Raw genomic sequence first — 27,615 nt, 5'->3', positions numbered from 1 at the left:
GGTTGAGTACTGAACTTTATCTTTTAAATTCACCAACACAGCAGTTGTGAACTATTGGCTGCTTTAATTAACCCTAGCCTTTCAGTACCAACGGGGTTCTTTGCCCTGACCCATCGACAGTGCAGAATTCAAGTTGCAGGGATGAATGCATACTAAGACACCCCAGCTACTTGAGTGTCTTCCTGGTAGTTTATTCATGTGTAGCAGCCTAGAAACCCTAGTCGAACATAATGCTCTTGAATGCAGCCTGTGAATGTTGCAGTCCCCTAATCAAGGCCCTTGTTTAAGGCAGCTGTGTGCCATGTGTGTCAGTATGGCTCGTGTCCCTGCTGTGGCTGGTGTAGCGTCAACCATGTGAGTAGCATTTTATTAGGTAGACAAAATGCCCTGTTATACAAGCTGACCCATCATTTGATTTGTTTATTTTAGCTTTAGGATAGCCCCCTGTGGTCGAGTGACTTTGGACTCAGTCCCTCTACCCGTGGTGGTGGGTAGAGTAGGCCACACCGAGTGTCTGTGTGCAGCTTGGTGAGCAGGGTTAACTCCATTCTCGTTCATTTTTGAAGGTTCACCTGCTGCTGTTTTGCTGTACTTTTGTCTTGCTTATCTTCTGTTCGTGTTTATAATATTTTGGGTTTATTGAACCATTGTTAAATCTTTGTTTTGATACTGTATTCGTTTTTTTGGGATGCCAAACTGTAGGGATGCTAGTAGGCACCCATGAGGTCCCTTCACATGCGTGCGAGTTGAAGCACTGGGATGCAGTGATTGAGGTGAGGCCCTTGAGGTGAGTGGTAGGCTCTCCTCGGTGCAGTTAGTTAGTTACACTAACTCTCCTCGGTGTAGTTAGTTAGTTACACTAACCCTCAGCAGTTGGCCTCAGCTTTTTTGTCTGCTCAATTTTCTTCTAGTTTTGGACTGCTATTTTAGATTGTGATTTTATGTATAAAATATCTTGGCTGACTGTAATAAATATTTTCTCCTTATTTAGCTAAGTAACATACCATATTATACTGATTTCCAGGGGTGTAATTCCCCTGGTGGCCTTGTCAGTTCTTACCTCAATCCTCCCCACTATTGCCTTCACTACACATTTGAGCTGAGACCAACTCTTGTAAATGTTCCTCCTCAAGATGATTGTCTTTCCCTCTCGGGGACTTGGGTCAGTGGGTGCCCTCAATACATGGCCTGTTAGGCGCTTTGGGACTGTACCGGTGATTAAGGCTATACAGATAAAATGGACTTGAACTGATGCTAGAGCTCAGCTTCTACACCTTCAGCCAGCAGCTCTGCTTCTCATCTGCCCAAAGGTCGCCCTCTGCTGGCCTGGTGTAGCACTGCGCCTCTTAGTTCTGGGGGTACTAGAGGGAGTTTGCGCGTTGAACTGGGTGCTAATGTAGTTTCCAAGGTCTTTAATATGGTTTGCATGTAGAATATAAATACATGTCTGGTATTTGCATCAAGAATAGCCCAAAGATGTTTCCACTTTCCAGGCCAACATGTTTGTGGGCTTGTTAAAGGTGGCATGGCATGGGCCTTTAAAACACCTTTAGTGAAGACTACGATTTTTTGTATAATGCGGAGGAGAATGAGGGGAAGTTGTAGTTTTCTCCACACGGGAGCAGCGGTTGAATCTGACCCTAAAGCGCCAACTGGTGGGCAGATCGGACTAGAGGATAAAGGACCTGAAAACCAAGCACTCGCTGGAGACTCCACTGTTGTGTGGGGTCTTTTCCTCCCTTTAAACACTGAGGAGGTGAATTGAGAATCTGCTGTTTAACGTTATGTTAAGTCAACATTCAATGTGCTCAAGTCATGTTTAGTATGATTGATTGTTTTGACCAGCGAGGGGCCGACCACTGTTGCGATACCGTAACGTTACAGCTGTTTGTATGTAGCGTATGTCTCAGGGTTAGTTAGCGAGGTAAAGTGTTACTCAATTGACGTGAATAAAACCAGTCATGCCAGTGAAACTGGCATGACAACGTGAAGCCAACCGATCCCATGTTCCCGTTTTGATTCACAGCTCATCCAACGACGAGGTCTGTTGGTGTTCGGAGCGATTCCAACGCAGAAAACCCATTTCTCGCTTTAAGGCGCACCATCTCATGAGTGTACATGTGTGGTTGTTACCCCCTTTCTCCTGTTCTGATATATTTTTAACTTGTCATCCATCTCTGGCATATGTGTACGACGTAGATGAAGTCTTTGAAGATTGGTATGGAAAAAAACATTGGTCTGGATTTTTCTTGGGTCAAAGATGTTTCATAAAATGTGATCTTAGTTTATTGGTTCAGACTAGGACCAGCAGGTCTCTGGTGATGGTTCTTCTGTCAGACCGGCTCCAGGGTCCCGGCGAGGCTCTGGGAGTCCATGTGAGGATGTTTTGGAAGAGTAATGATGCTCAGACCGTTAGACGGGCCAGACCACATGTTCTATGGTTGGTTCCAGTACCTGGCGCTGGTACTCTCAGTGGATCTGGTTCCTAAGTGCTGTGAATTCTAACATCTCGGCGATTTTGGTTATCTCCATGGAAAACCTGGTTCCAGTCTATCGTCAATCAGAGCTTTGACAGATGGTAAATCTGTCTGGGCCACACACAGTCAACCTACCGTCTCATATTGAGCTCGTGGTGTCGAGACAGGCCAGCGTCAAGGTGCCAGGCAGAGGAGAGCTGTTGGAGACCTGGGGGCAAGTCCTGCTGATGACCTCCATTGAACCTCCCGTTTTTAAGAATTGTAACGTCATGTATGACCTTTGACCCTGTCTCTGTTGGCTAGCAGTGTGGAGTCTGGGGTTCAAGTTCGCTCATTTCCATGTCGAAATACGGAGTGAAATGAATCGTCTTATTTCAATGTGACTGGTAAAGTATAACCTCAGTGCCCATCCTTGCCGGCAGTCACCTGAACCCTAGCCCCGTACCCCTGAACCCTAATCTTAACCCTGACCCTAGCCCTAACCCCTAACCCTCTTTGCCCCAATCTTCTCCAAACTGCACCATAACCTTTGTTGAACAAATTAACCTCTGTTGTAGAAGTAACGTACAGATCCACATATCTAACCTGAATACTAATGTTGATAATATGACCTGAGTGTTTTTCTATGGAACAGTCTGCACCAGTACCAGGGAAGCTGATGGCTGAGATATCCAAGCTGAAACCTCCCTCTTCAGTCTGACTGACTGGATGCCTGGACTCTCCTTCCAGCCCCCAGTGCCACTCTTTATATTCACTATCACTAACTGAATGATTTCACATGTTCCCACCCTTGAGGGAGGGATTCCCCACTCTGCCTTTCTTCTCAACATTTCTTCCTCTTAAGAGTTTTTCTTGCCCTCTGGGGGTCAAGGGTCAGGGGGGGTGTCATAAATAAATGGCCTGTGACAATCTGAGTATGTAACTGATAAGAGCTATACAAATAAAACTGAATTGACTTGAATAATCTTCCACTTTACTCCAAGAATTTCACGTGCATATATTCAAGCAAACAACTTTTATATTTGTTTTTATCATTTAGACACTGGATATCAGAGACAATAGATCATCACAACCAATTATAAAATATCAGTCCGAACATCAAGCAGCAAATGTTTTCTATGAATCATCAAAATGAGATTCTGTCGCTGACAGCAGATCAGAGTCCTGATCCACTGACATGTCGGGGACTATGGCAACCGTGGGGAAATAAAGACTATTTACTGCTGTAAGCTAGTGCCGTGGGAACAGCAAAGACCGCATAGACGGCAGTGTTAATATGTTCATCACCATGGAAACAAGATGCTTCCTTATCAAATCAATCATTTTTTATTCCTGTAAATGTATCACACTGGTTAACAGCAATGTGAGTTGTATTGTCAGACAAAGTTTATACTGGTAACACCAAAGATATATAGATTCCTCGTTGAAATGTGAAGTACTTTGTGTATTTCGGAGTACAGAGTTATGTCCAAGCTTCCCTCATTTCTAATCTCAAAACACACGAGAGTAAACGCGCAAAACAGGAGAATCAGAAAGACAATCGTTGAGTTCAACACACGACTGAAGCCAGTGGAGGAAGGAAACACAGTGGACCCTCAAGGAGGACCCCCCTAGAGGACCCCCCCCCCACAGAGGACCCCCCTAGAGGATCCCGTCCCCCCACAGTGGACCCCCCTAGAGGACCCCCCCCCCACAGTGGACCCTCAAGGAGGACCCCCCTAGAGGACCCCCCCCCCCACAGTGGACCCCCCTAGAGGACCCCGTCCCCCCACAGTGGACCCCCCTAGAGGACCCCCCCCCCACAGTGGACCCTCAAGGAGGACCCCCCTAGAGGACCCCGTCCCCCCACAGTGGACCCCCCTAGAGGACCCCCCCCCACAGAGGACCCCCCTAGAGGACCCCGTCCCCCACAGAGGACCCCCCCCCCCCACAGAGGACCCCGTCCCCCCACAGAGGACCCCCCTAGAGGACCCCCCCCCCACAGAGGACCCCCCTAGAGGACCCCCCCCCCCCACAGAGGACCCCCCTAGAGGACCCCCCCCCCACAGAGGACCCCCCCCCCCCCACAGAGGACCCCCTCTCCCCACAGAGGACCCCCCTAGAGGACCCCGTCCCCCCACAGAGGACCCCCCTAGAGGACCCCGTCCCCCCCCACAGAGGACCCCCTCTCCCCATAACATCAGGGAAGATGTGACAGACTCACACCAACAAACTTCACCCACACGCATGGTCACACAAGAGGAGTACAGTTCTGCAACCGGTGGGGAACGTTTAAGAGGCAACACACATCAAGAAGAGGAGAGGCATGGAGTCTCAGTGGGACATAAGGGTGGTGTAATAGGGGTGGTGTAATGGGGGTGGAGTCTCAGCAGCGGGGCATAAGGGTGGTGTAATATTGGTGGGGTAATGGGGGTGGAGTCTCGGCAGAGGAAAATAAGGGTGGTGTAACATGGGTGGTGTAATGGGGCCGGAGTCTCAGCAGCGGAACATAAGGGCGGTGTAATAGGGGTGGTGTAATGAGGGTGGAGTCTCAGCAGCGGGGCATAAGGGCGGTGTAATAGGGGTGGTGTAATGAGGGTGGAGTCTCAGCAGCGGGGCATAAGGGCGGTGTAATAGGGGTGGTGTAATGAGGGTGGAGTCTCAGCAGAGGAAAATAAGGGTGGTGTAATTTGGGTGGTGTAATGGGGGTGGAGTCTCAGCAACGCGACATAAGGGTGGTGTAATATTGGTGGTGTAATGGGGGTGGAGTCTCGGCAGAGGAAGATAAGGGTGGTGTAACATGGGTGGGGTAATGGGGCCGGAGTCTCAGCAGCGGAACATAAGGGTGGTGCAATAGGGGTGGTGTAATGGGGCTGGGGGTTGCGTTAGTCCAACCAAGACGCTCATCTATATACACTTTGTCGTTTTACAATCGTCTATTCAGAACAGGCCCAACAGACCGCCGGCTTGATCTGCATGCTGATTGGCTCTCTGTGGTACTGAGGCAGGCGGAACCGCCCCTTTAGGACGCAGGAACAAGGAAACACAACAAGGACACTAAATTGGACAGCTATCTTTGGTCACAAAATGAAAACAAGAAGAAAATAAAGGGAGCATTGTCAAAACACAGAAGAGCCTCGAGAGAGGTGGACCAGAGGCAGACCAGTGGACCAGTGGACCAGTGGACCAGAGGCAGACCAGTGGACCAGTGGACCAGAGGCAGACCAGAGGCAGACCAGTGGACCAGAGGCAGACCAGTGGACCAGTGGCAGACCAGTGGACCAGTGGCAGACCAGTGGACCAGTGGCAGACCAGTGGACCAGAGGCAGACCAGTGGAGCAGTGGCAGACCAGTGGACCAGAGGCAGACCAGTGGAGCAGTGGACCAGAGGCAGACCAGAGGACCAGAGGCAGACCAGTGGACCAGAGGCAGACCAGTGGACCAGAGGCAGACCAGTGGACCAGAGGCAGACCAGTGGACCAGAGGCAGACCAGTGGACCAGATGCTGGACGTAGAGACCCGTTATGACTGGTGCGGAGAGCAGGGCGGGCCGGTAGGGAGGAGACAGGACGGGTCCCCCCCGGCTCCCGGCGGGCTGGTCCCCCGCCCCTCCCCCCTGAGGGGCGGGGCGTCGCAGCAGTAGTGTTGCAGCAGCAGGCGGAGTTTCTGCTGGAGGGCGTCGGCTCCAGGGGCCCCCGGGGCGTCGTCCAGCCGCTCCAGGGTCACATGCTTCCTCCCCTGGCCGTCCCGCACCACCGTCCTCCTCTGGGAGCGCGACTTACGCATCGAGGTTCTGGGGGGGGAAAGAACGGGTCAGAGCCTAGAACGTAGAATAACGGAGAGGAGGGGAACACGAACCGAACAGGGTGTGGGTTTGCCTTGTGTGTCCGGCTGTAGTTCTAGATCAAACGTTTTGCTCCATGCTGTCCATGAACTGGGGACGCCGCCTCCCAGCTGCAGTTGATCAGCCAGCATGACTCACTGTCTGTTTCACACCTTTAACTGTTTGGTCATGCAGCATAACCCACGCCCGAGCCCCTTGAGAACAGGGCTCGGTGTCACCTGCAGCACACATTAGTGAGGGTTAGTGAGCGCTGCAAGGCTGCGCGGCGGCGGCATGCCGATGGGTTCAGACGCTCCAACCTTCTGAGCACTGAGCCGTCGCCCTGCAGCACCTCCTGCTCCACTACATGAGGCAGGAGGAGGTACTCCCCGAAGCCTCCAGCATAACCCAAGGCCTGAGGGTGGAGACACAATGGGGTCAGGAGGGGGCAGCTCCTACCTACTACTGCTCCAGCTCATGCTCCAGCTCCAGCTCCTACTAACTACTACTGCTTCAGCTCCAGCTGCAGCTGCTGTCTCAGGCCTGGCTGAGCAGCACAGCTCCCGTGAGGTGGAGAGAACCTTATCCACAGTCCACCTCTGAGTCCCTGTTCTTAATATACTTCATCCTGATTGGTCCTTCATAGGGTGTGGATTGCAGTTCTGAATCAATGGGTTACAAATCCTAATTCCTCTTGTTGACCAATAGCGTGAGAGATGTTTGTTCCTCTTATTGACCAATAGCGTGAGAGCTGCTGATGTTTGTTCTTCTTATTGACCAATAGCGTGAGAGCTACTGATGTTTGTTCCTCTTATTGACCAATAGCGTGAGATGTTTGTTCCTCTTAATGACCAATAGCGTGAGAGCTGCTGATGTTTGTTCCTCTTATTGACCAATAGCGTGAGAGCTACTGATGTTTGTTCCTCTTATTGACCAATAGCGTGAGAGATGTTTGTTCCTCTTATTGACCAATAGCGTGAGAGATGTTTGTTCCTCTTATTGACCAATAGCGTGAGAGCTGCTGATGTTTGTTCCTCTTATTGCCCAATAGCGTGAGAGATGTTTGTGCCACTTATTGACCAATAGCGTGAGAGATGTTTGTTCCTCTTATTGACCAATAGCGTGGGAGCTGCTGATGTTTGTTCCTCTTATTGACCAATAACGTGAGAGTTGCTGGTGTTTGTTCCTCTTATGGACCAATAAGGTGAGAGCTGCAGATGATTGTTCCTCTTATTGACCAATATCGTGAGAGTTGTTGGTGTTTGTTTCTCTTATTGACCAATAGCGTGAGAGATGATTGTTCCTCTTATGGACCAATAGCGTGAGAGCTGCAGATGATTGTTCCTCTTATTGACCAATAGAGTGAGAGCCGCTGATGTTTGTTAATTGTCCATACAGACGGATCTGTTTATCTGATTTATTGTTTCTTTATACTGTATGTTCTATCAGGCGCTCTGCTGGAGGCCTACCCTCCTGAAGGCCTTCTGAAGGCCTACCCTCCTGAAGGCCTTCTGAAGGCCTACCCTCCTGAAGGCCTCCTGAAGGCCTACCCTCCTGAAGGCCTACCCTCCTGAAGGCCTACCTTCCTGAAGTTATCCTGAAGGCCTACCCTCCTGAAGGCCTACCCTCCCGAAGGCCTACCCTCCTGAAGGCCTCCTGAAGGCCTACCCTCCTGAAGGCCTCGTGAACGCCTACCCTCCTAAAGGCCTCCTGAAGGCCTACCCTCCTGAAGGCCTACCCTCCTGAAGGCCTACCCTCCTGAAGGCCTACCCTCCCGAAGGCCTACCCTCCTGAAAGCCTCCTGAAGGCCTCCTGAAGGCCTACCCTCCTAAAGGCCTCCTGAAGGCCTACCCTCCTAAAGGCCTCCTGAAGGCCTACCCTCCTGAAGGCCTACCCTCCTGAAGGCCTACCCTCCCGAAGGCCTACCCTCCTGAAGGCCTACCCTCCTGAAGGCCTACCCTCCTAAAAGCCTCCTGAAGGCCTACCCTCCTGAAGGCCTACCCTTCCTGAAGGCCTACTGAAGGCCTACCTTCCTGAAGTCGTCCCGGGCGGAGGGCAGGTCTGCGGCCAGGGAAGCATCCCCGGTCTGCTTCTCCAGCCGATCGCCCCGTACCACCGTCGTCTTCACCACCCGGCTCACCTTGCGGCCTAGCACAGCCTCCGTCTCAAACTGGGAGCTGCTTCCTTCAGCCGGCGCCCACGGCTCAGAGAAGGTGGACTGTAGGGGGTGGAGAGGTCAGAACATGGCAACCCGCTGGACCGTTATGGGGGTGGAGAGGTCAGAACATGGCAATCCGCTGGACCGTTAGGGGGGTAGAGGTCAGAACATGGCAACCCGCTGGACTGTTAGGGGGGTGGGGAGGTCAGAACATGGCAACCCGCTGGACCGTTAGGGGGGTGGAGAGGTCAGAACATGGCAACCCGCTGGACCGTTAGGGGGGTGGAGAGGTCAGAACATGGCAATCCGCTGGACCGTTAGGGGGATGGAGAGGTCAGAACATGGCAACCCGCTGGAGCTTTAGGGGGGTAGAGGTCAGAACATGGCAACCCGCTGGACCGTTAGAGGGGGTGGAGAGGTCAGAACATGGCAACCCGCTGGACTGTTAGGGGGGTGGGGAGGTCAGAACATGGCAATCCGCTGGACCGTTAGGGGGGTAGAGGTCAGAACATGGCAACCCGCTGGAGCGTTAGGGGGGTGGGGAGGTCAGAACATGGCAACCCACTGGACCATTAGGGGGGTAGAGGTCAGAACATGGCAACCCACTGGACTGTTAGGGGGATGGAGAGGTCAGAACATGGCAACCCGCTGGACCGTTAGGGGGGTGGAGAGGTCAGAACATGGCAACCCGCTGGACCGTTAGGGGGGTGGAGAGGTCAGAACATGGCAATCCGCTGGACCGTTAGGGGGATGGAGAGGTCAGAACATGGCAACCCGCTGGAGCTTTAGGGGGGTAGAGGTCAGAACATGGCAACCCGCTGGACCGTTAGAGGGGGTGGAGAGGTCAGAACATGGCAACCCGCTGGACTGTTAGGGGGGTGGGGAGGTCAGAACATGGCAACCCGCTGGAGCGTTAGGGGGGTAGAGGTCAGAACATGGCAACCCGCTGGACCGTTAGAGGGGGGTAGAGGTCAGAACATGGCAACCCGCTGGACTGTTAGGGGGGTGGGGAGGTCAGAACATGGCAACCCGCTGGAGCTTTAGGGGGGTAGAGGTCAGAACATGGCAACCCGCTGGACTGTTAGGGGGGTGGGGAGGTGTGGGGAGGTCAGAACATGGCAACCCGCTGGACTGTTAGGGGGGTGGGGAGGTCAGAACATGGCAACCCGCTGGACTGTTAGGGGGGTGGGGAGGTCAGAACATGGCAACCCGCTGGACTGTTAGGGGGGTGGGGAGGTCAGAACATGGCAACCCGCTGGACTGTTAGGGGGGTGGGGAGGTCAGAACATGGCAACCCGCTGGAGCGTTAGGGGGGTGGGGAGGTCAGAACATGGCAACCCGCTGGAGCTTTAGGGGGGTAGAGGTCAGAACATGGCAACCCGCTGGACTGTTAGGGGGGTGGGGAGGTCAGAACATGGCAACCCGCTGGACTGTTAGGGGGGTGGGGAGGTCAGAACATGGCAACCCGCTGGAGCGTTAGGGGGGTGGGGAGGTCAGAACATGGCAACCCGCTGGAGCTTTAGGGGGGTAGAGGTCAGAACATGGCAACCCGCTGGACTGTTAGGGGGGTGGAGAGGTCAGAACATGGCAACCCGCTGGACCGTTAGGGGGGTAGAGGTCAGAACATGGCAACCCGCTGGACCGTTAGAGGGGGTGGAGAGGTCAGAACATGGCAACCCGCTGGACTGTTAGGGGGGTGGGGAGGTCAGAACATGGCAACCCGCTGGAGTGTTAGGGGGGTGGGGAGGTCAGAACATGGCAACCCGCTGGAGCGTTAGGGGGGTAGAGGTCAGAACATGGCAACCCACTGGAGTGTTAGGGGGGTGGGGAGGTCAGAACATGGCAACCCGCTGGAGCGTTAGGGGGGTAGAGGTCAGAACATGGCAACCCGCTGGAGCGTTAGGGGGGTAGAGGTCAGAACATGGCAACCCGCTGGAGTGTTAGGGGGGTGGGGAGGTCAGAACATGGCAACCCGCTGGACCGTTAGGGGGGTAGAGGTCAGAACATGGCAACCCGCTGGAGCGTTAGGGGGGTAGAGGTCAGAACATGGCAACCCGCTGGAGTGTTAGGGGGGTGGGGAGGTCAGAACATGGCAACCCGCTGGAGCGTTAGGGGGGTAGAGGTCAGAACATGGCAACCCGCTGGAGCGTTAGGGGGGTAGAGGTCAGAACATGGCAACCCGCTGGAGTGTTAGGGGGGTAGAGGTCAGAACATGGCAACCCGCTGGAGCGTTAGGGGGGTAGAGGTCAGAACATGGCAACCCGCTGGAGTGTTAGGGGGGTGGGGAGGTCAGAACATGGCAACCCGCTGGAGCGTTAGGGGGGTAGAGGTCAGAACATGGCAACCCGCTGGAGCGTTAGGGGGGTAGAGGTCAGAACATGGCAACCCGCTGGAGTGTTAGGGGGGTGGGGAGGTCAGAACATGGCAACCCGCTGGACCGTTAGGGGGGTAGAGGTCAGCACATGGCAACCCACTGGAGTGTTGGGGTCCTCTAAAGCAGCAGGTCAAACTAGTTGTACTCATGTTCCACAGGAATTTCAGAGGGGTTGTTTCACCAGCCAAAACATTTAGAAATGAGACTTCAACACTAACATGTGAATGTTATTAACAAGAGCATTAAGTCGGTGGTGTGAACTCTCACATGTGAATGTTATTAACAAGAGCATTAAGTAGGTTGGGGGAACTCTAACATGTGAATGTTATTAACAAGAGCATTAAGTGGGTTGGGTGAACATTAAAATGTGAATGTTATTAACATGAGCATTAAGTGGGTGGTGTGAACACTAACATTTTCTAAACATGAGCATTAAAGGTCCCATGACATGCTATTTTATGTATTCTTTAATATAGGTATTAGTGGGCAACTAACACAGTATTCAAAGACGTTCCCTAAATTCAGCCGTGGTGCAGAGTTACAGCCACTCCGAGCCAGTCGCACATTGAGCTTCCCCCAAATGCGCTGTTTCGGTGGGCGTGTCAAGGAGGAGGGTGGGGGTGTGGCCCTAAGCAGCTTGCAGCCACCATGCGCTCTGTTTACAGTGGATGTGTCGCACACAGCCTTTAGCCGTGTTCTGTAAATATTCTAGAACACACGGGAGTCCTGGAGCTCTATATCTAAATATTATCATATAGCCTACACAGATATCTATATCATATAATATATATTATCACGGCCAAAAGCTGTGTGAGCCGATATTATGAATCTCAAACGACCGCGTTGGGTTCTCCGACGTTCCTGGTTCTTCAACGTCCACATCAATGTGAATACACACACTGTAACGCAAGTGTTTCTTGTCGGTTCTTTGACGTGTCTTGTATTTCCACAACGAGACTGTCGTGGGGGTTATCTGAGCCATGGTTGAGAAGAAATTGGGGGAAAGGAACTTTGATTTGACTCGCTGAAGTACATGAACTGCGACATGCCGCCGAGGCACCATCGCCCGGCAGCGGGCAGCCGGCAGCAGGCAGCGCGCGGTTCAGTCGACTTCAGGTTGATGTGAAAGTGGAAGAACCAGAGACGTCGCAGAACCCGACAAAGTAGTTTGTGATTCATAATATCGTCTGGAGGCGCACACAATATGTTATATGATATAGATATCTATGTACATGATATTATTTAGATATAGAGCTCCAGGACTGTAACGCAAGTGTTGTACACTTCCTTGTTATTTGGATAACCGTTCTGCTGTTGGTGTGATGGCACATAACACGTCAGACTCTCGTATCTGGTGAGGTGACCGAGGTGTGAGGTGACCGAGGGCCCCACCACTGAACAGACTCACCTCATGCTGGTCTCCTTGGCTGCGGACCACCGTCCTCTTGACCACTCTGGAGAACACGTCTCCTTCCTCAACACGCACTGCCTCCTGCTCAGCGCCCTCCACCTGCACCTCCTGCCTCTCCACTCCGTCCGCAGACAGAAACTTTCTGATCACCTTCCGCGTGGTCTGGTGATTCGGACGGCATGGTCAGAGAAACGAACCAGCTCCAAACCATTCTCTGTTCAGATCTAAGACTGGTTTAGAACCTGGTTTACTGCACTGAGGGCCAGCTAAACGTCGCAAACTCATGTTAGTTAGCATTTAATAAACGTTGTACAAAAACAGAAGTAATAAAAGAACAGCCATTGATCAGCAGTTACCTGGGCTTGGATGTCATTCCCTTCCTTTTCCAGAACCCTCAGGTCTCAAATACAATAGAATACTGTAGAATGGTAGGCCCTCCAGTTCTTACCTTCTTTACTACCATGTTCCCGTGGTCATCTATGAACTTCTCTTCGGTCACCGTTTGGGGGGGGATGTCCGGGAAGTCGTCCCCCTTAACCAGGAGAGGAAGAAAAGTTTCATGTTCCATTCCTTACACATGATACCAGCAGCATTATAACGTGTCACTCCTCAGTCCTTCATTGTGTACCAGCATTATAACGTGTCACTCCTCAGTCCTTCATTGTGTTACCAGCATTATAACGTGTCACTCCTCAGTCCTTCATTGTGTTACCAGCATTATAACGTGTCACTCCTCAGTCCTTCATTGTGTTACCAGCATTATAACGTGTCACTCCTCAGTCCTTCATTGTGTTACCAGCATTATAACGTGTCACTCCTCAGTCCTTCATTGTGTACCAGCATTATAACCGTGTCACTCCTCAGTCCTTCATTGTGTACCAGCATTATAACGTGTCACTCCTCAGTCCTTCATTGTGTTACCAGCATTATAACGTGTCACTCCTCAGTCCTTCATTGTGTTACCAGCATTATAACCGTGTTACTCCTCAGTCCTTCATTGTGTTACCAGCATTATAACCGTGTTACTCCTCAGTCCTTCATTGTGTTACCAGCATTATAACGTGTCACTCCTCAGTCCTTCATTGTGTTACCAGCATTATAACCGTGTTACTCCTCAGTCCTTCATTGTGTTACCAGCATTATAATCGCGTTACTCCTCAGTCCTTCATTGTGTTACCAGCATTATAACCGTGTTACTCCTCATTCCTTCATTATGATACCAGCAGCATCAGAACTATATAACTTCAAAGTTCGCGATCTGCAATAAGCGTTGAAATTGGGTCACATTTGGCAGGGCCAAATCCCAATAAAAGGACACCTTGGGTTGCTTCATCTCCCTTGAAGAATAGGAAAGCATGGAATTCTGAACACCCCGGCAAACTGTGACCTATGGGCGTAATAAGCAGCCCTCCATGCGCAGGCTAGCTGCTGTTCTTTACCTGGATAATGACTAACCCTCACCCTTACCTGGATAATGACTAGCCCTAACCCTAACCCTTACCTGGATAATGACTCTGCGGCGCACCACCCTGGTGGTCAGAACCTCTTCTTCTGAGCTGTCGGAGGACAGCGGCCCTAACTCCTCTGATATCTCCTAGGAGACACCACACAGCCAACCTGGTCAGCATGCTTAACACCGCCCAACACACAGCCACACAATGCCCCTTCTGCTCTCTGGACCCGGAAGGTACATCTGTATATTGGGGTCCTACCCAAAGTCATTTCACCACAACTACAAGTTGGGGTTTGATGAATATGTATGTGAACTCCTTTGAGTGTCATACGAGTGTATGAACTTATCCACATTGGAGTAGTTTGAAGGTGAAGAGAAATGAGGTGATTGGGTGATGACAATTTGAAATGGAAGAGAAGAAACATTGATGGTTTTTTTCCAACCAAAAACGGCATGCAAAATGAATGGTCGAATAAAGAAATGCAGACCATGATGCAGGAAGATAAAGAACAAAGTATCACTAAAATATGATAGAATCTGTTTCTTTACATCAGGCTGTACAACACTGCAAACGTGAACACTGCAAACACTGCACACCATGATCTACTTCAGTCACTGGTTATTCCATGATTTATGTTCTGGGAACTATGAGTCTATGCACACATGCCGACAAAGCACCCCATCATTTAGTTCTTAACGTTAAGGTAGCCAATCCTGAAGCTCTTGAAAATGTAGAGGCAATACAATTGGTTCACGCAGGCAAGACACGCTCTCAGCTTTCTGTTCATGCGTGACTTCTTACCCTTGCCAGGAAGTCCTCCTTATCGTCCACATTCCCTGCCTGATCCCGGGAGGGAAGCTCCTCACACAACGGGAAGTCATCTTCAGATCGACACTCTTTCGAGCAGTCTGAATCATACGCAAAGTCGCCAAGACTTTCACTACCGGACGAGAAGCGCTTGTAATCCTGCACCCGTAGGAAGGGGTGCCGGCGGCACTCAGGGCTCGCCGTCACCAAGCCCAGACCCTGGCTGCTGCCCGGCATCGGAGAGGGCGGCTCAGAGATGCGAAAGGCGAACCCACCTGCTGGAAACACTTCTTCGGCTTCAGAGAAGTCAGATAAGGTTTGCTCACAGTCAAAGTATTCTGTGTCAGAATCCAGAGATTCTGCGGCTTTTCTGGGAAGCTTTTTTTCTAATTCAAATGCAGATATGGTGGTTTCAAAATCAGAGAGGACTTTATTGAAACCTGGGGAGAACCCTAAATCTTCTCCTTCTTCCTGGATGGTGGTCTTTGTTTCACTGGCCTGTACTTCTGTGGGGGATAACTCCTGATTTGATACCGGATGTGAGCCAGGAGATTTGAGTACAGGAGTCCCAGCTCTGTGCGTTGTGGAGCTGGTCCAGTCAGGGCGCTGAAGAGCGGATACAATCTCTGGCTTGGCATTACAGGAAATCTGCTCATTAAATCGGACTTCAAACTTATTCAGCTCCACTGTCTTCAACGGTCTGGACGGTTTACTGGCCTCCGTTTCTTGTGCAACTATTATTGCTTCCTCTGATCTTTGAGGCCAGGTCTGAAAGTGAACGTCAGAATATCTTCAACATTTACCCTTCAATCAGCGTCCCCACAGATGTTTAGTACCACTGCAATGCGACAAAGAGGGTGCTTTTCAATCCATGGACATTTATTTTTGATTATGTTGTACCTCAGTATAATTATGGTTCTTTATCATGCAATTTCAAAATATATATTTTGTATTATACAATTTCTAAATGTTGAATGCTCATTAAGTCTTTGCATGCTAACCATCTTATGCATATCACATGTTAGTGTGTCCACCCAAGTTGTGGGTTAGTATGTTCCTCGAAGACAACAGGCTTGACATTCTCCACACATATCATGCCCCCCACCTTACCATGTCTGAGCCTTGAGGCATGTCTTTATGGTCACCGTGGCCCGGGCCCTGGACCTCCTCCCCCATGGGGTTCTGGTCCCTGAATGGTTGGGGCTGGTCCAACGCCTCTTCATGGATATCACCCATGTGTTGCTCATGAATATTGCTTTGAACAGTCTCTGGCTGTTCTGAATCATATTTTATCCATTCCTCACAGGCAAAGGATTCCGATTCAGATCTAGTCAACTTAGGACAATCATTTTGGCCAGGCCTCAGGTCTAATTCTGCCTCGGTTATTATTGTTTGCATTTCGGACGTTTCGAACGGATGCCGGTCAGGTTGTGCAACACATGTCACATGACTCAGAAGTTGTGCCTCAGAGACTATCTTGTCGGCTCCCACACAATTAAACTGTATTTCTTCTTCTGAATTCACTGATTGAGGAGTGAGGGGCCTTGGGGTGTCTCCAATCCAACACTGGATAGGCAGCGCAACATACTCATTGTCTGAGGAGTAAGACACCGGGGATATTGATGAACATGATCTATAACTAGGGGGCATTTCCTGAAAGTAGGAAGACAGTATTCTCATGAACTCAGGTACTGGTGAGTCGGGCAGTAGTGGTGCAAACTTGTGGACCGATGAAATGGATTCTGGGGATGAAGGCCGTCGTTGGACCTCAGTGATTCTTGACGATGTGACTACCACCTCCCCCTCTGAATCCCAGCTGCCAGCGGAGGAGGACCCGTGCATTGCCCACGTCGGGATGTAGTCTGGAAGGTACCCTGGAAACTCAGGGATGGGTGAGTCGGGAGGCAGTGAGCGGTTCTCGTTGAACTCGGGCAGGGACTCTGGAGAGGAGGCTCTCTCATAAACCATGTTCACGTCCCGCCCCACTGACACGGGTCTGTGCTCAGGTTCAGCCAACTGACGTTCTAAACCCACAGGGACAGCATCATTGGCAGATGCTACAGGAGTCTCCTGTGAGGAGCTCTTTGATTGAAGGTGCGTTCCATATTCTGGTATTTCGTTTTTGAAGTCAGGTAAGGTGGGACAAGTGGAGAGGGGTCTTAATCTATTGACTGATCCAGTTGACACTGATACAGATTTTTCATCCGGCATCACGATGATCAACTCTGGTATCCACTCATTGATATGGGGAGGATCCCAGCCGTCTGCCTCAGTTGATGACATAACACCAGTTTCATCAAGTGCCGCAGAGGCAGCAGTTCCAAATGCATATTGAAACGCTTGTGATTGATTACCGCAAATCAAGTTATACTCTGACTTGGCCAGGTTTTTTATAGGAACTCTTGAAGAGGCCTTGCCTGGAGAATGTGGAATACTTTTTCCTTTGACTTTTTCATTCTGTCCCCCCTTCATTGAGCTGCCAATGTATTCCATACACCCTGTCTGGCTATGAAAAGTATCCCCCCTGTACTGAGGGTCATGTACTGGAGAAATCAAATTCCATAATTCAGCCTTATAAACAAGTTTGTACTGAGCATTTAGAAGAGTTTGTTCCTTTAATGATTCAGAGCCCATTTTTGTTGTACAAGCTGCTGCTTCTGCAACGTTTGGGGTTGTTGGTTTATCTTTTAGTCTGTCAGCGTTACTTAGTGGATCCAAACTCATTTGTTTATCATGGTATTCATCAGATTCTTCAGATGGTGATTTAATGTTTCCCGGTAATGAGCAGGTGAATGATGGAGGTGACAATTGACACGCCATAACTACAGATTTAGGGGAATTTGGTCTGTTTTCTTCCCATGTCCCATGCATTAAACATTCACCTACATTCAATTCAACATCTGACTCAATGTATTCAGGAGAGATGGATCGAAGCTCTCTGTATGCTTCAACGATTTCAAACGATCTTATTGCATATGGTGATAATAGTCTGCATTCATCTCCAGAGATGACTGAAACAGGTGATGAAGGTCTGTCTTCATGCCATTGTAGTGAACCACATTCTGAATCTGAACCTACGCATTCTGGAGACGTCGATCTGTGTCCAACAATTGACGGAAAATATCCAGAAATGATTGCTTGAAACTGAGGTAATGGTGAATCAGGTGACAGTCGGTATCTAAATGCTGCATCTGAATCATAGGACGGAGGTCTGTCTTCATCTAATAACAAAGTTGATTGCAAATCAGGTTCTATGTCCCAATCTGAAGACAATGACTGGGGTGAATAGCAGCTGTATTCTACATGAGAAATTAAGTCCATCAACATCTGCCTGAACTCAGGAATGGGAGAATCTGGGGACAGATATCCCGCTGCACCTGAATCAGGGGAATCTGGTCGCTCCTCAAAGAGCCATTGTAGACAGATATCAGTCTCCAGATCGTTTTCAGGATCTATCGGTTCAGCGGACGTTAATACATACCGTACTCCAGCTGTAGAAGTGCTATACTGTGTATACTGTGGAATTGGAGAGTCCGGACATAAATGTCCACAATCATTAACTGAAAATACTGACTCAGGAGAATCTGGTCTCTTCTCAAACTCATGCATTGGTCCAATCAAGGATACATATTCCACATCAGAAGCCATCGACTCTGTCGATAAACACCTGGGACAACTTATATCTGAGTATGATTCTGGCAAATGTTGTCTAAAGTCAGGCACTGGAGAATCTGGTGATAGTCGTCTAAAATTATTGATTGATTCATCTGATGCTGGAGATGAACCCCTGTCTTCAAAAGAAAACAGTAAAAGTGGTTCAGGTTCCACATCCCAATCTGATGACAATGACTGAGGGGAAGAAGACCTGTACACGTGAGGCATTGTAAACTCTTGTAGCACCTGGCTAAAATCCGGAATAGGAGAGTCAGGGGAGAGAGCTGTAAGTTCATTCAGGGAACATGTTCCTTCTGGAGTAGATGACCTGTCTGGGGACATAAGCAAGATTTCTTCATGGGAGAAAGGGATATACTCTGAACAAGAATCGGGTGAGAGAGACCGCACGTCAGCTACTGAAACATAGGAATCAGGGGAGTCTGGTCTATTTTCACTGTGCAAAGCTGAATACACCATGGGACCATACTCAGCCTCTGATGCAACTGATTCAGAGGACATTGATCTGGAGGTGGCAAGTGATAAAACGGGTTTAAATACGTTTGTTGCAAAATCAGGGATAAGTGAATCTGGGCAGAGGTCTACAGAATTCCGTGACTCGGGTGACAGTGGTCTAACTTCATACAGCAATGATGGAAAGGGTTCAACCTCATTATTCATATCTGAACCAACAGACACAGGCGAGGGTGATCTACTCTCTGCAATAGAGGCTATTTGCTGAAGTATTGTCTGTCCAAAATCAGGGATTGGCGAATCAGGTGTCAACGCCCTATTTTCAACTTCAGATCCTAATGAATCCCATGAGAGGGATCTTTCTCTGACCAAAAATAAAGGAGTGTCAAAAACCTCCAGTTCAAAATCTGACGCGGTAGATACAGGTGAGGATGGTGCGCTGCCTAGCCTGTATACTGCTGATTCCATGTGGGGAGTATATTGGGGTACAGGAGAGTCCTTTGATAAGGCCTTCTCGAGTGACACTATTGATTCAGGAGATGATGATCTGAGATTTTCTGTCTCAGGTGACATTGTGCGATACTCAGATATGGATTCTGCTGAAAGAGGCCTCTCACTAACTTCCAATATTATTGATCCAGCGGAGACTGGTCTGCCATGAACACTAGGTACTTTACAGAGATCCTCCTCCACTGCATTAGTGGTCAATGATTCACCTGATGAAGATGCAGCATTTTTAAACTGTCCTGTTTTGCCCATGAACATTTCTCCAATATACTGGGGGTCACGAATTTGAGAGATCAGCTTCCAAATTTCTGCATCATATACCAGTCGGTACACTGGGACCTGAGTGGCTTTATATGTAGGAGCATTCATTAGGAGACTCTCTCTCTCTCCAGGCCTTGATAAAACCAAACATTCACTCCTACAGTCTACACTTGAAGGCACTGACTCTAATGAAGAACCAATGGATTTGGGTAAAATACAAAGTATGGATGAGTTTTGTCCAAGAGTATTGCATTTATTTTCTGAAGTCCAAAACTCAGGCGAGTTTGGTCCGTACTGAGGGGGGTTAGGGTTAGGGGCATCCACATGTCCTGAGGATTTGAGGATGGGTGACAATGTATGCTGATTGTCCAAATATTCAGACTGTTCTAGTGTGTAATGTGGGGAAATATGTTCTGCATCAGAATGAGGTAAAAGGGATCTTTCCAAAGCTCTACTTTTATCCTCTAATAACAAACCAGCTTCACAAACTTCATCTAATTCTTCCATACCTGCTCGTACCTGTTCATACTCTGTCCTAGTTCCTACATATTCAAACAGTCCTGTTTTACTAAGAAAGGTTCCCCCTGCATACTGGGGATCGTGGATTTTAGAGATTAACTTCCAAATATCTGTATTATATAGAAGTTTGTAGACAGGCAGTTTAATTTCTGTTTGGGATAAAGCTACATGTTCTTCAGAAGCAGGCAGAAGGTCAGACACCACTTCTGGTGGGGCCAGGTCACATGGATTTGGCCTGATGTTAAGTTCAGCTAAGACTAGTTGAAATGTTGAATGAATAGTTAATGAATTGTCTGTTGATACCTCATGTCTAACAAATGATAAAGCTTCAGGGGACTCTGGTCTTTCTTCAAAGCTTCCTGGGTCAGCATCCAGTGGGATTTGTTCAGTGTCTGAGGGCACCAATTGAAGAGATGATGACCCACATGCATTGATAGACATTAAATCATTAGACTGTGTTTGTCCAAACTGTGGTGTGAAGGAATCAGGTGGGAGTGCTATCAACTCACTAAGTGCTGCTGTTGCCTCCGATGTCCTCTTTCCACATGGCATTGCTGGAGTCCTAATATGGTCATCTTCTTGGTCTAAACATGCAGGTGAATCTCCAGCTCTTGGTGATGATTGGTAGTCTTTCACCAATGCATTGAAGTCTGATTGCCCATATCGATCAATTGGTGAATCTGGTGACAGTGGCCTTTGTCTGTTTGCTGGGGAAACAGACTCAGGACTGGGCCATCTCATGTGTGCCAATAGCTGAACTGGGCAAGGTAAAAGGGGACTCAGTTCGGGTCGGTCTTCGGGTAAAAAGGCGCAAGCTTCAGATTTTTCGCCTAATGAGGCCCGTTTATCTTGTATTGCTCTGGATTGTGCCACAGCATCATCTGGAAAAGTTGAGGCACATTTGAATATAGCTATCTTATTCCATGTATCTCCTACATACTGGGGATCATGGACTTGAGAAATCAACTTCCACAACTCACTATCATACAAGAGGTCATACCTAGACCATTCTACCTCTGTTTGTGCTTGATGTGCTGTGGACATGGAAGCTTTTACCTGAACTTCTGGGAAATTGGCACCAGGTGATAATAGCTGGATTTCAGAATGGTCTGGGCAGGAGCTGGAACTCTTTTTATCCTTTTCAGTCTGAGACACACCCAAATATTGATCCTGATGAGGCTCAGTTTCTTCTGTAGGTGCTGTATTGGGTTCAACTAGGAAAGATACCTCAGTGGACTGGTCCACAAAAGAAGATCTCAGAATTCCAGCCAGAGCAGATTGTGTGCCTGAGGTAACCCATTTAGATGAGGGCGATTGGGGGGCTCTCCATGCATTTAAAGATGTCTCCATTTCTAACTGAAGCGGGGAATGTGGTGACATACTATCATCCCCTGTTGAACATAAAGGCCTTATGTGTTCTGTTGGGGATGTGGTTGGCTCCAGTGGGTCGTTTTGTGGGACATGGAGTGGGGTGTCTGAAAGTTGAGGACAACACAATGCTGCTTCTGAAGGCAACAGTTTCACTTCTCTTGCCACTGAAACTGACATAGAGCCGCACGTCGGAGAGACAGGCGGTTGCCCTGCTTTACACACTGATAACCAAACCCAGTCGTCATCAACTAATAGTTGCTTTATTTTGGATAGTGGTTTGTTCTCTCCAACAGTAAGCAATTCAGATGATCCAGGTCCATACTTATTTGATGTGGACTCCAGCATCTCATTTTCTAAAGGTACACCTTCACAGGACAGAGGATTGTGTTCATTTAGGGACGATGGCCTGACATCAGAAAGGATTGGCGGACATTCAGGCTCCATGTCGAACGACAATGACTCAGACGATGATCTAGATCCAAACACAGCAGTGGACAACTCGAGGAGTCCAAACTGTTGCGGGGGTGGGTCTGGGGAAAGCAGTGAGTCGGCAGTTAGAGAGGCGAAAGACTCAAGGGAAGAGGATCTGTCATCTAATCTAACCTCAGAGGACCGGGGCATAGACAAGGTTTCTGAGACGAAAGAGTCTAGGGATGAAGCTCTGTCCTCAATGTCGAAAGAAAGTGTCTGTGGTGAGATGGAACCCCCACCACTCATCTCACTTCTTGGTGATACAGGTCTTCCAAACGGCATCCGGTTGGAGACCATTGGGGTCAAAGGCCTTTCTCCTGTTTCTGCTGCTCTCAGCCCAGACGCCTGTGTGCTCCGTATAAAGGATGGCCCTTGGGGAACGGTCCACACGTCTCTCCCATCCCACTGATCCACCAGGGGTGGGAGGGGGGAGAGTGGTCTAAACCGGGTAAGGGGGGAATCTGGTGCAAGAAGTTTAATCTCATGATTTAATGACCATGAGTCAGGTGATGAGGATCTGCTTTCTGATCGGGTTATTGTTGTACACAGAGAGCATGGAAGGTCCATATGTGGAGGCGAGTCTAGTGAGACAATCCGACTTCTTTCAGATGGCTCCAGAAACTCCAGAGTAGAGTACGGGTTTCCAGTTAATTCTGGTGATAGGGTTATACATGCAAATCCTTTAGATTCCGGTGTCGGTGCCCTACAGGCTGCATCCCTGTGTGGCAGCATTGCATCCTCATCTAGCCTCGGTGCTAATGTAATATCAATAGTGTAGTCATGTCCTGAAGTCTGGTCATGGGGAAAAAACGTTTCTTTCAAGGCATCAACATTTGAGTCATGTGATATCAAAGCAAAAGTACTGGAAGTCCCATGTGTAACAAGTTCTGTATCATTTGTTTCCAAACTATCTATCACAACTTGATTGGCAGAATCAGGACGTGATGTAATGCTGGAATGACTGGGGGCGGGTGTGACTGAATTTAAATTCTGTTCATCACCTTTAGTTTGAAAGGGTATGGAAGTACCCTGTGCACACAAACCACTTTGAATTGTCTCATTGTGGATTTCATCAGGCTTGGCAGGCTTCAAATTATCATGATATCCATAAATGACTTTATAAAGTCTCTGGTATCCTTCATCTATATGCTGCTCAGAACAAACCTCTATGGTGGTCATCTGATGATCCAGACATTCTACCACTACAGGAAGACAAGGAAGGGGTTGAGGTTCAGGACTGGATTCTCTTTCTAAGGATCTTGCTGGAGGTAAAGGGCTTACAGAAACTGAACCAGGTGCATGTTCTGTGCAATCTTCCCTTGATTCCCTGAGCTCCATCGCCAGTTCACCAAAGTCTGGTTCTGCTTGCTCAGACTCAGTCAAGCTCTCTCCGAAATCAGTCATGGAAATTGGTAGACTCTCACAAACGCCCGTACGAGAACTTGTGTCCAACTGTTGGCAAGTGACCGGTGACAACCACCGTCGGGGTGTCTGAAGACACTCCAAGCTCCATTGCTCTCCCTCAGCGTCTTCAGTCATGTCTTTGCATAAAGGGTTTATCTCATGAGACTGGAGTTGGTAGGTGGCAGTTTGGTTCAATGTGAACAGAGGACTTACTTGTTTGAAAGTGCACAAGTGTACTGTGCCTGCTCCCTCCTCATATCCTCTTTGTAAAGAGCTGTGAAAAAAATGACATGCAATTATTGGATGGAACAACTCCTGACAGATTGCATTGTGCAAAGTAAAAATATGTTTGAAGTCATGCATGCAGTTGTCTAAGGATGATATGCATAGCTTTAATTTAATTAATCATTTTATATTATTTATATTTACTGTGTTTTTTCCGTCTCGTTCTGTAGTGTTGTTGTCGACGTATCCGTCTCCAAGCGACCAGTACGATCACCAAGTGAGGACGAGCTGGCAGACAGTTCCTCTGCTGACACCACAGGCACCGTCCGTCCAGCCACGCGGGGAGAGGCCTCTCTGCGCCTGCATGCCCTGGGACTATCGATGTCCTCGTGAAGAGCAGAGAACCCTGGGACCACAAGAGCAGCAGAGCTTCATGGAGAATCCCAATGGAAACACCACATATAGAAACACCTCCCAATGGAAATACCACCTCTAGAAACACCTCCCAATGGAAACACCTTCCAATGGAAACACCACCTCTAGAAACACCTCCCAATGGAAACACCTTCCAATGGAAACACCACCTCTAGAAACACCTCCCAATGGAAACACCTTCCAATGGAAACACCACCTCTAGAAACACCTCCCAATGGAAACACCACCTCTAGAAACACCTCCCAATGGAAACACCTTCCAATGGAAACACCACCTCTAGAAACACCTCCCAATGGAAACACCACCTCTAGAAACACCTCCCAATGGAAACACCTTCCAATGGAAACACCACCTCTAGAAACACCTCCCAATGGAAACACCACCTCTAGAAACACCTCCCAATGGAAACACCTTCCAATGGAAACACCACCTCTAGAAACACCTCCCAATGGAAACACCACCTCTAGAAACACCTCCCAATGGAAACACCTTCCAATGGAAACACCACCTATAGAAACACCTCCCAATGGAAACACCTTCCAATGGAAACACCACCTCTAGAAACACCTCCCAATGGAAACACCTCCCAATGGAAACACCACCTCTAGAAACACCTCCCAATGGAAACACCACCCAATGGAAACACCACCTCTAGAAACACCTCCCAATGGAAACACCACCTCTAGAAACACCTCCCAATGGAAACACCTTCCAATGGAAACACCACCTATAGAAACACCACCTATGGAAAAACACTACCCTATAGAAACACCTCCCAATGGAAACACCTCCCAATGGAAACACCTCCCAATGGAAACACCACCCTATAGAAACACCTCCCAATGGAAACACCTCCCAATGGAAACACCACCCGATGGAAACACCTTCCAATAGAAACACCTCCCAATGGAAACACCTCCCAATGGAAACACCACCCTATGGAAACACCTTCCAATGGAAACACCACCCTATGGAAACACCTTCCAATGGAAACACCACCTATGGAAACACCTCCCTATTGAAACACCTCCCTATTGAAACACCTCCCTATGGAAACACCACCTATGGAAACACCTCCCAATGGAAACACCACCTATAGAAACACCACCTATGGAAAAACACTACCCTATAGAAACACCTCCCAATGGAAACACCACCAATGGAAACACCACCCATGGAAACACCTCCCAATGGAAACACCACCTCTAGAAACACCTCCCAATGGAAACACCTCCCTATTGAAACACCTCCCTATTGAAACACCACCCTATGGAAACACCTCCCAATGGAAACACCACCTATAGAAACACCTCCTAATGGAAACACCTCCCAATGGATACACCACCTCTAGAAACACCTCCCAATGGAAACACCACCTCTAGAAACACCTCCCAATGGAAACACCTTCCAATGGAAACACCACCTCTAGAAACACCTCCCAATGGAAACACCTTCCAATGGAAACACCACCTCTAGAAACACCTCCCAATGGAAACACCACCTATAGAAACACCTCCCAATGGAAACACCTTCCAATGGAAACACCACCTATAGAAACACCACCTATGGAAAAACACTACCCTATAGAAACACCACCCTATAGAAACACCTCCCAATGGAAACACCACCAATGGAAACACCACCCATGGAAACACCTCCCAATGGAAACACCACCTATAGAAACACCTCCCAATGGAAACACCACCTCTAGAAACACCACCCAATGGAAACACCACCCATGGAAACACCTCCCAATGGAAACGCCACCTATAGAAACACCTCCCAATGGAAACACCACCTCTAGAAACACCACCCAATGGAAACACCACCCAATGGAAACACCACCTATGGAAACACCTCCCAATGGAAACACCACCTATAGAAACACCTCCCAATGGAAACACCTCCCAATGGAAACACCACCTATGGAAACACCTCCCAATGGAAACACCTCCCAATGGAAACACCACCTCTAGAAACACCTCCCAATGGAAACACCACCTCTAGAAACACCTCCCAATGGAAACACCACCTCTAGAAACACCTCCCTATGGAAACACCTCCCTATTGAAACACCTCCCAATGGAAACACCACCTATAGAAACACCACCTCTAGAAACACCTCCCAATGGAAACACCTCCCAATGGAAACACCACCTCTAGAAACACCTCCCAATGGAAACACCACCCAATGGAAACACCACCTCTAGAAACACCTCCCAATGGAAACACCTCCCAATGGAAACACCACCTATAGAAACACCACCTCTAGAAACACCTCCCAATGGAAACACCTCCCAATGGAAACACCACCTATGGAAACACCTCCCAATGGAAACACCACCTATAGAAACACCTCCCTATGGAAACACCTCCCAATGGAAACACCACCTCTAGAAACACCTCCCAATGGAAACACCACCTATAGAAACACCTCCCAATGGAAACACCACCCAATGGAAACACCACCTATGGAAACACCACCTCTAGAAACACCTCCCAATGGAAACACCTCCCTATTGAAACACCACCTCTAGAAACACCTCCCAATGGAAACACCACCTCTAGAAACACCTCCCAATGGAAACACCTCCCAATGGAAACACCACCTCTAGAAACACCTCCCAATGGAAACACCTTCCAATGGAAACACCACCTATAGAAACACCACCTATGGAAACACCACCTCTAGAAACACCTCCCAATGGAAACACCTCCCAATGGAAACACCACCCAATGGAAACACCTTCCAATGGAAACACCACCTCTAGAAACACCTCCTAATGGAAACACCTCCCAATGGAAACACCTCCCAATGGAAACACCACCTATAGAAACACCTCCCAATGGAAACACCACCTATAGAAACACCTCCCTATGGAAACACCACCTCTAGAAACACCTCCCAATGGAAACACCACCCAATGGAAACACCTTCCAATGGAAACACCACCTCTAGAAACACCTCCTAATGGAAACACCTCCCAATGGAAACACCTCCCAATGGAAACACCACCTATGGTAAAACCTCCCAATGGAAACACCTCCCTATTGAAACACCACCCTATGGAAACACCTCCCAATGGAAACACCACCTCTAGAAACACCTCCCAATGGAAACACCACCCAATGGAAACACCATCTCTAGAAACACCTCCCAATGGAAACACCACCCAATGGAAACACCACCTCTAGAAACACCTCCCAATGGAAACACCTCCCTATTGAAACACCTCCCAATGGAAACACCTCCCTATTGAAACACCACCTCTAGAAACACCTCCCAATGGAAACACCTCCCTATTGAAACACCTCCCTATTGAAACACCACCCTATGGAAACACCTCCCAATGGAAACACCACCTATGGAAACACCACCCATGGAAACACCTCCCAATGGAAACACCACCTATAGAAACACCTCCCAATGGAAACATGGAGTCATCCCAGGGAAGCACCTTCACTGCGGTCCTCTATCGTTCGCTCGATCTCTGCATAGGTGTGTGACGTTGTGTCCTCCTGGTTGGACTTGTTGATCTTGGTCTCTATGATGTGCACTATGTCCATTCGGTTGATCTTGGTCAGTCTTCTCAGCAGCGCGGTATCTGTGAAGAAACTAAAGTTAGCAGCTTTTGGATGGTTTATTTAGTAGCTAGTTTGACCGACAGGTTGCAATGAGAACCTGTGGCGTGTGTTCCCTCCCTCTTCGTCCAGAGGTGGAGCAAGGCATGGCTCTGGTCCTGCAGAGAGTTGGGGTTCCCAACCCTTATCTGGTTGATTCGTTCCTCACTGAAGTCCAGTTCTCGGGCCAGCT

At 48.9% G+C, this 27,615-nt stretch overlaps 1 protein-coding gene and 2 long non-coding RNA genes across 16 annotated transcripts in view; 2 read left to right on the top strand and 1 right to left on the bottom strand.

The window, feature by feature from the left end:
* Window positions 1–360: 360 nt before the first annotated feature.
* LOC132475899 (uncharacterized) lies at window positions 361–4,038 on the top strand. The gene is made up of 2 exons (XR_009530014.1): window positions 361–787; window positions 2,027–4,038. It is a non-coding gene; the product is annotated as an uncharacterized LOC132475899 (long non-coding RNA).
* A 1,597-nt stretch (window positions 4,039–5,635) lies between these two features.
* On the top strand, window positions 5,636–5,885 carry LOC132445490 (uncharacterized). Its single transcript, XR_009522615.1, has 2 exons — window positions 5,636–5,713; window positions 5,782–5,885. It is a non-coding gene; the product is annotated as an uncharacterized LOC132445490 (long non-coding RNA).
* ank2b (ankyrin 2b, neuronal) overlaps window positions 5,713–27,615 on the bottom strand; it is a 141,862-nt gene continuing 119,959 nt past the window's right edge. For 10 of the 14 annotated variants that reach the window (XM_060035477.1, XM_060035485.1, XM_060035473.1 and 7 more), the window contains 10 exons: window positions 27,484–27,615; window positions 27,260–27,406; window positions 23,571–23,772; window positions 23,355–23,415; window positions 13,724–13,816; window positions 12,671–12,754; window positions 12,220–12,384; window positions 8,309–8,497; window positions 6,600–6,694; window positions 5,972–6,249 (listed from right to left, as the gene is read on the bottom strand). In XM_060035477.1, coding sequence (XP_059891460.1) covers window positions 5,979–6,249; window positions 6,600–6,694; window positions 8,309–8,497; window positions 12,220–12,384; window positions 12,671–12,754; window positions 13,724–13,816; window positions 23,355–23,415; window positions 23,571–23,772; window positions 27,260–27,406; window positions 27,484–27,615 — 1,439 coding nt within the window. In that variant the 3' untranslated portion in view covers window positions 5,972–5,978. Of the gene's footprint in view, window positions 5,874–5,903; window positions 6,250–6,599; window positions 6,695–8,308; window positions 8,498–12,219; window positions 12,385–12,670; window positions 12,755–13,723; window positions 13,817–23,354; window positions 23,416–23,570; window positions 23,773–27,259; window positions 27,407–27,483 lie in introns of those variants that run through there. The other 4 variants (XR_009522614.1, XM_060035476.1, XM_060035479.1 and 1 more) reach the window with 4 other exon arrangements.

This window comes from Gadus macrocephalus, chromosome 17 (assembly GCF_031168955.1).
Source record: "Gadus macrocephalus chromosome 17, ASM3116895v1".
Classification (NCBI taxonomy): Eukaryota; Metazoa; Chordata; class Actinopteri; order Gadiformes; family Gadidae; genus Gadus; species Gadus macrocephalus.
This window is presented reverse-complemented; position numbering and strand designations above follow the sequence as displayed.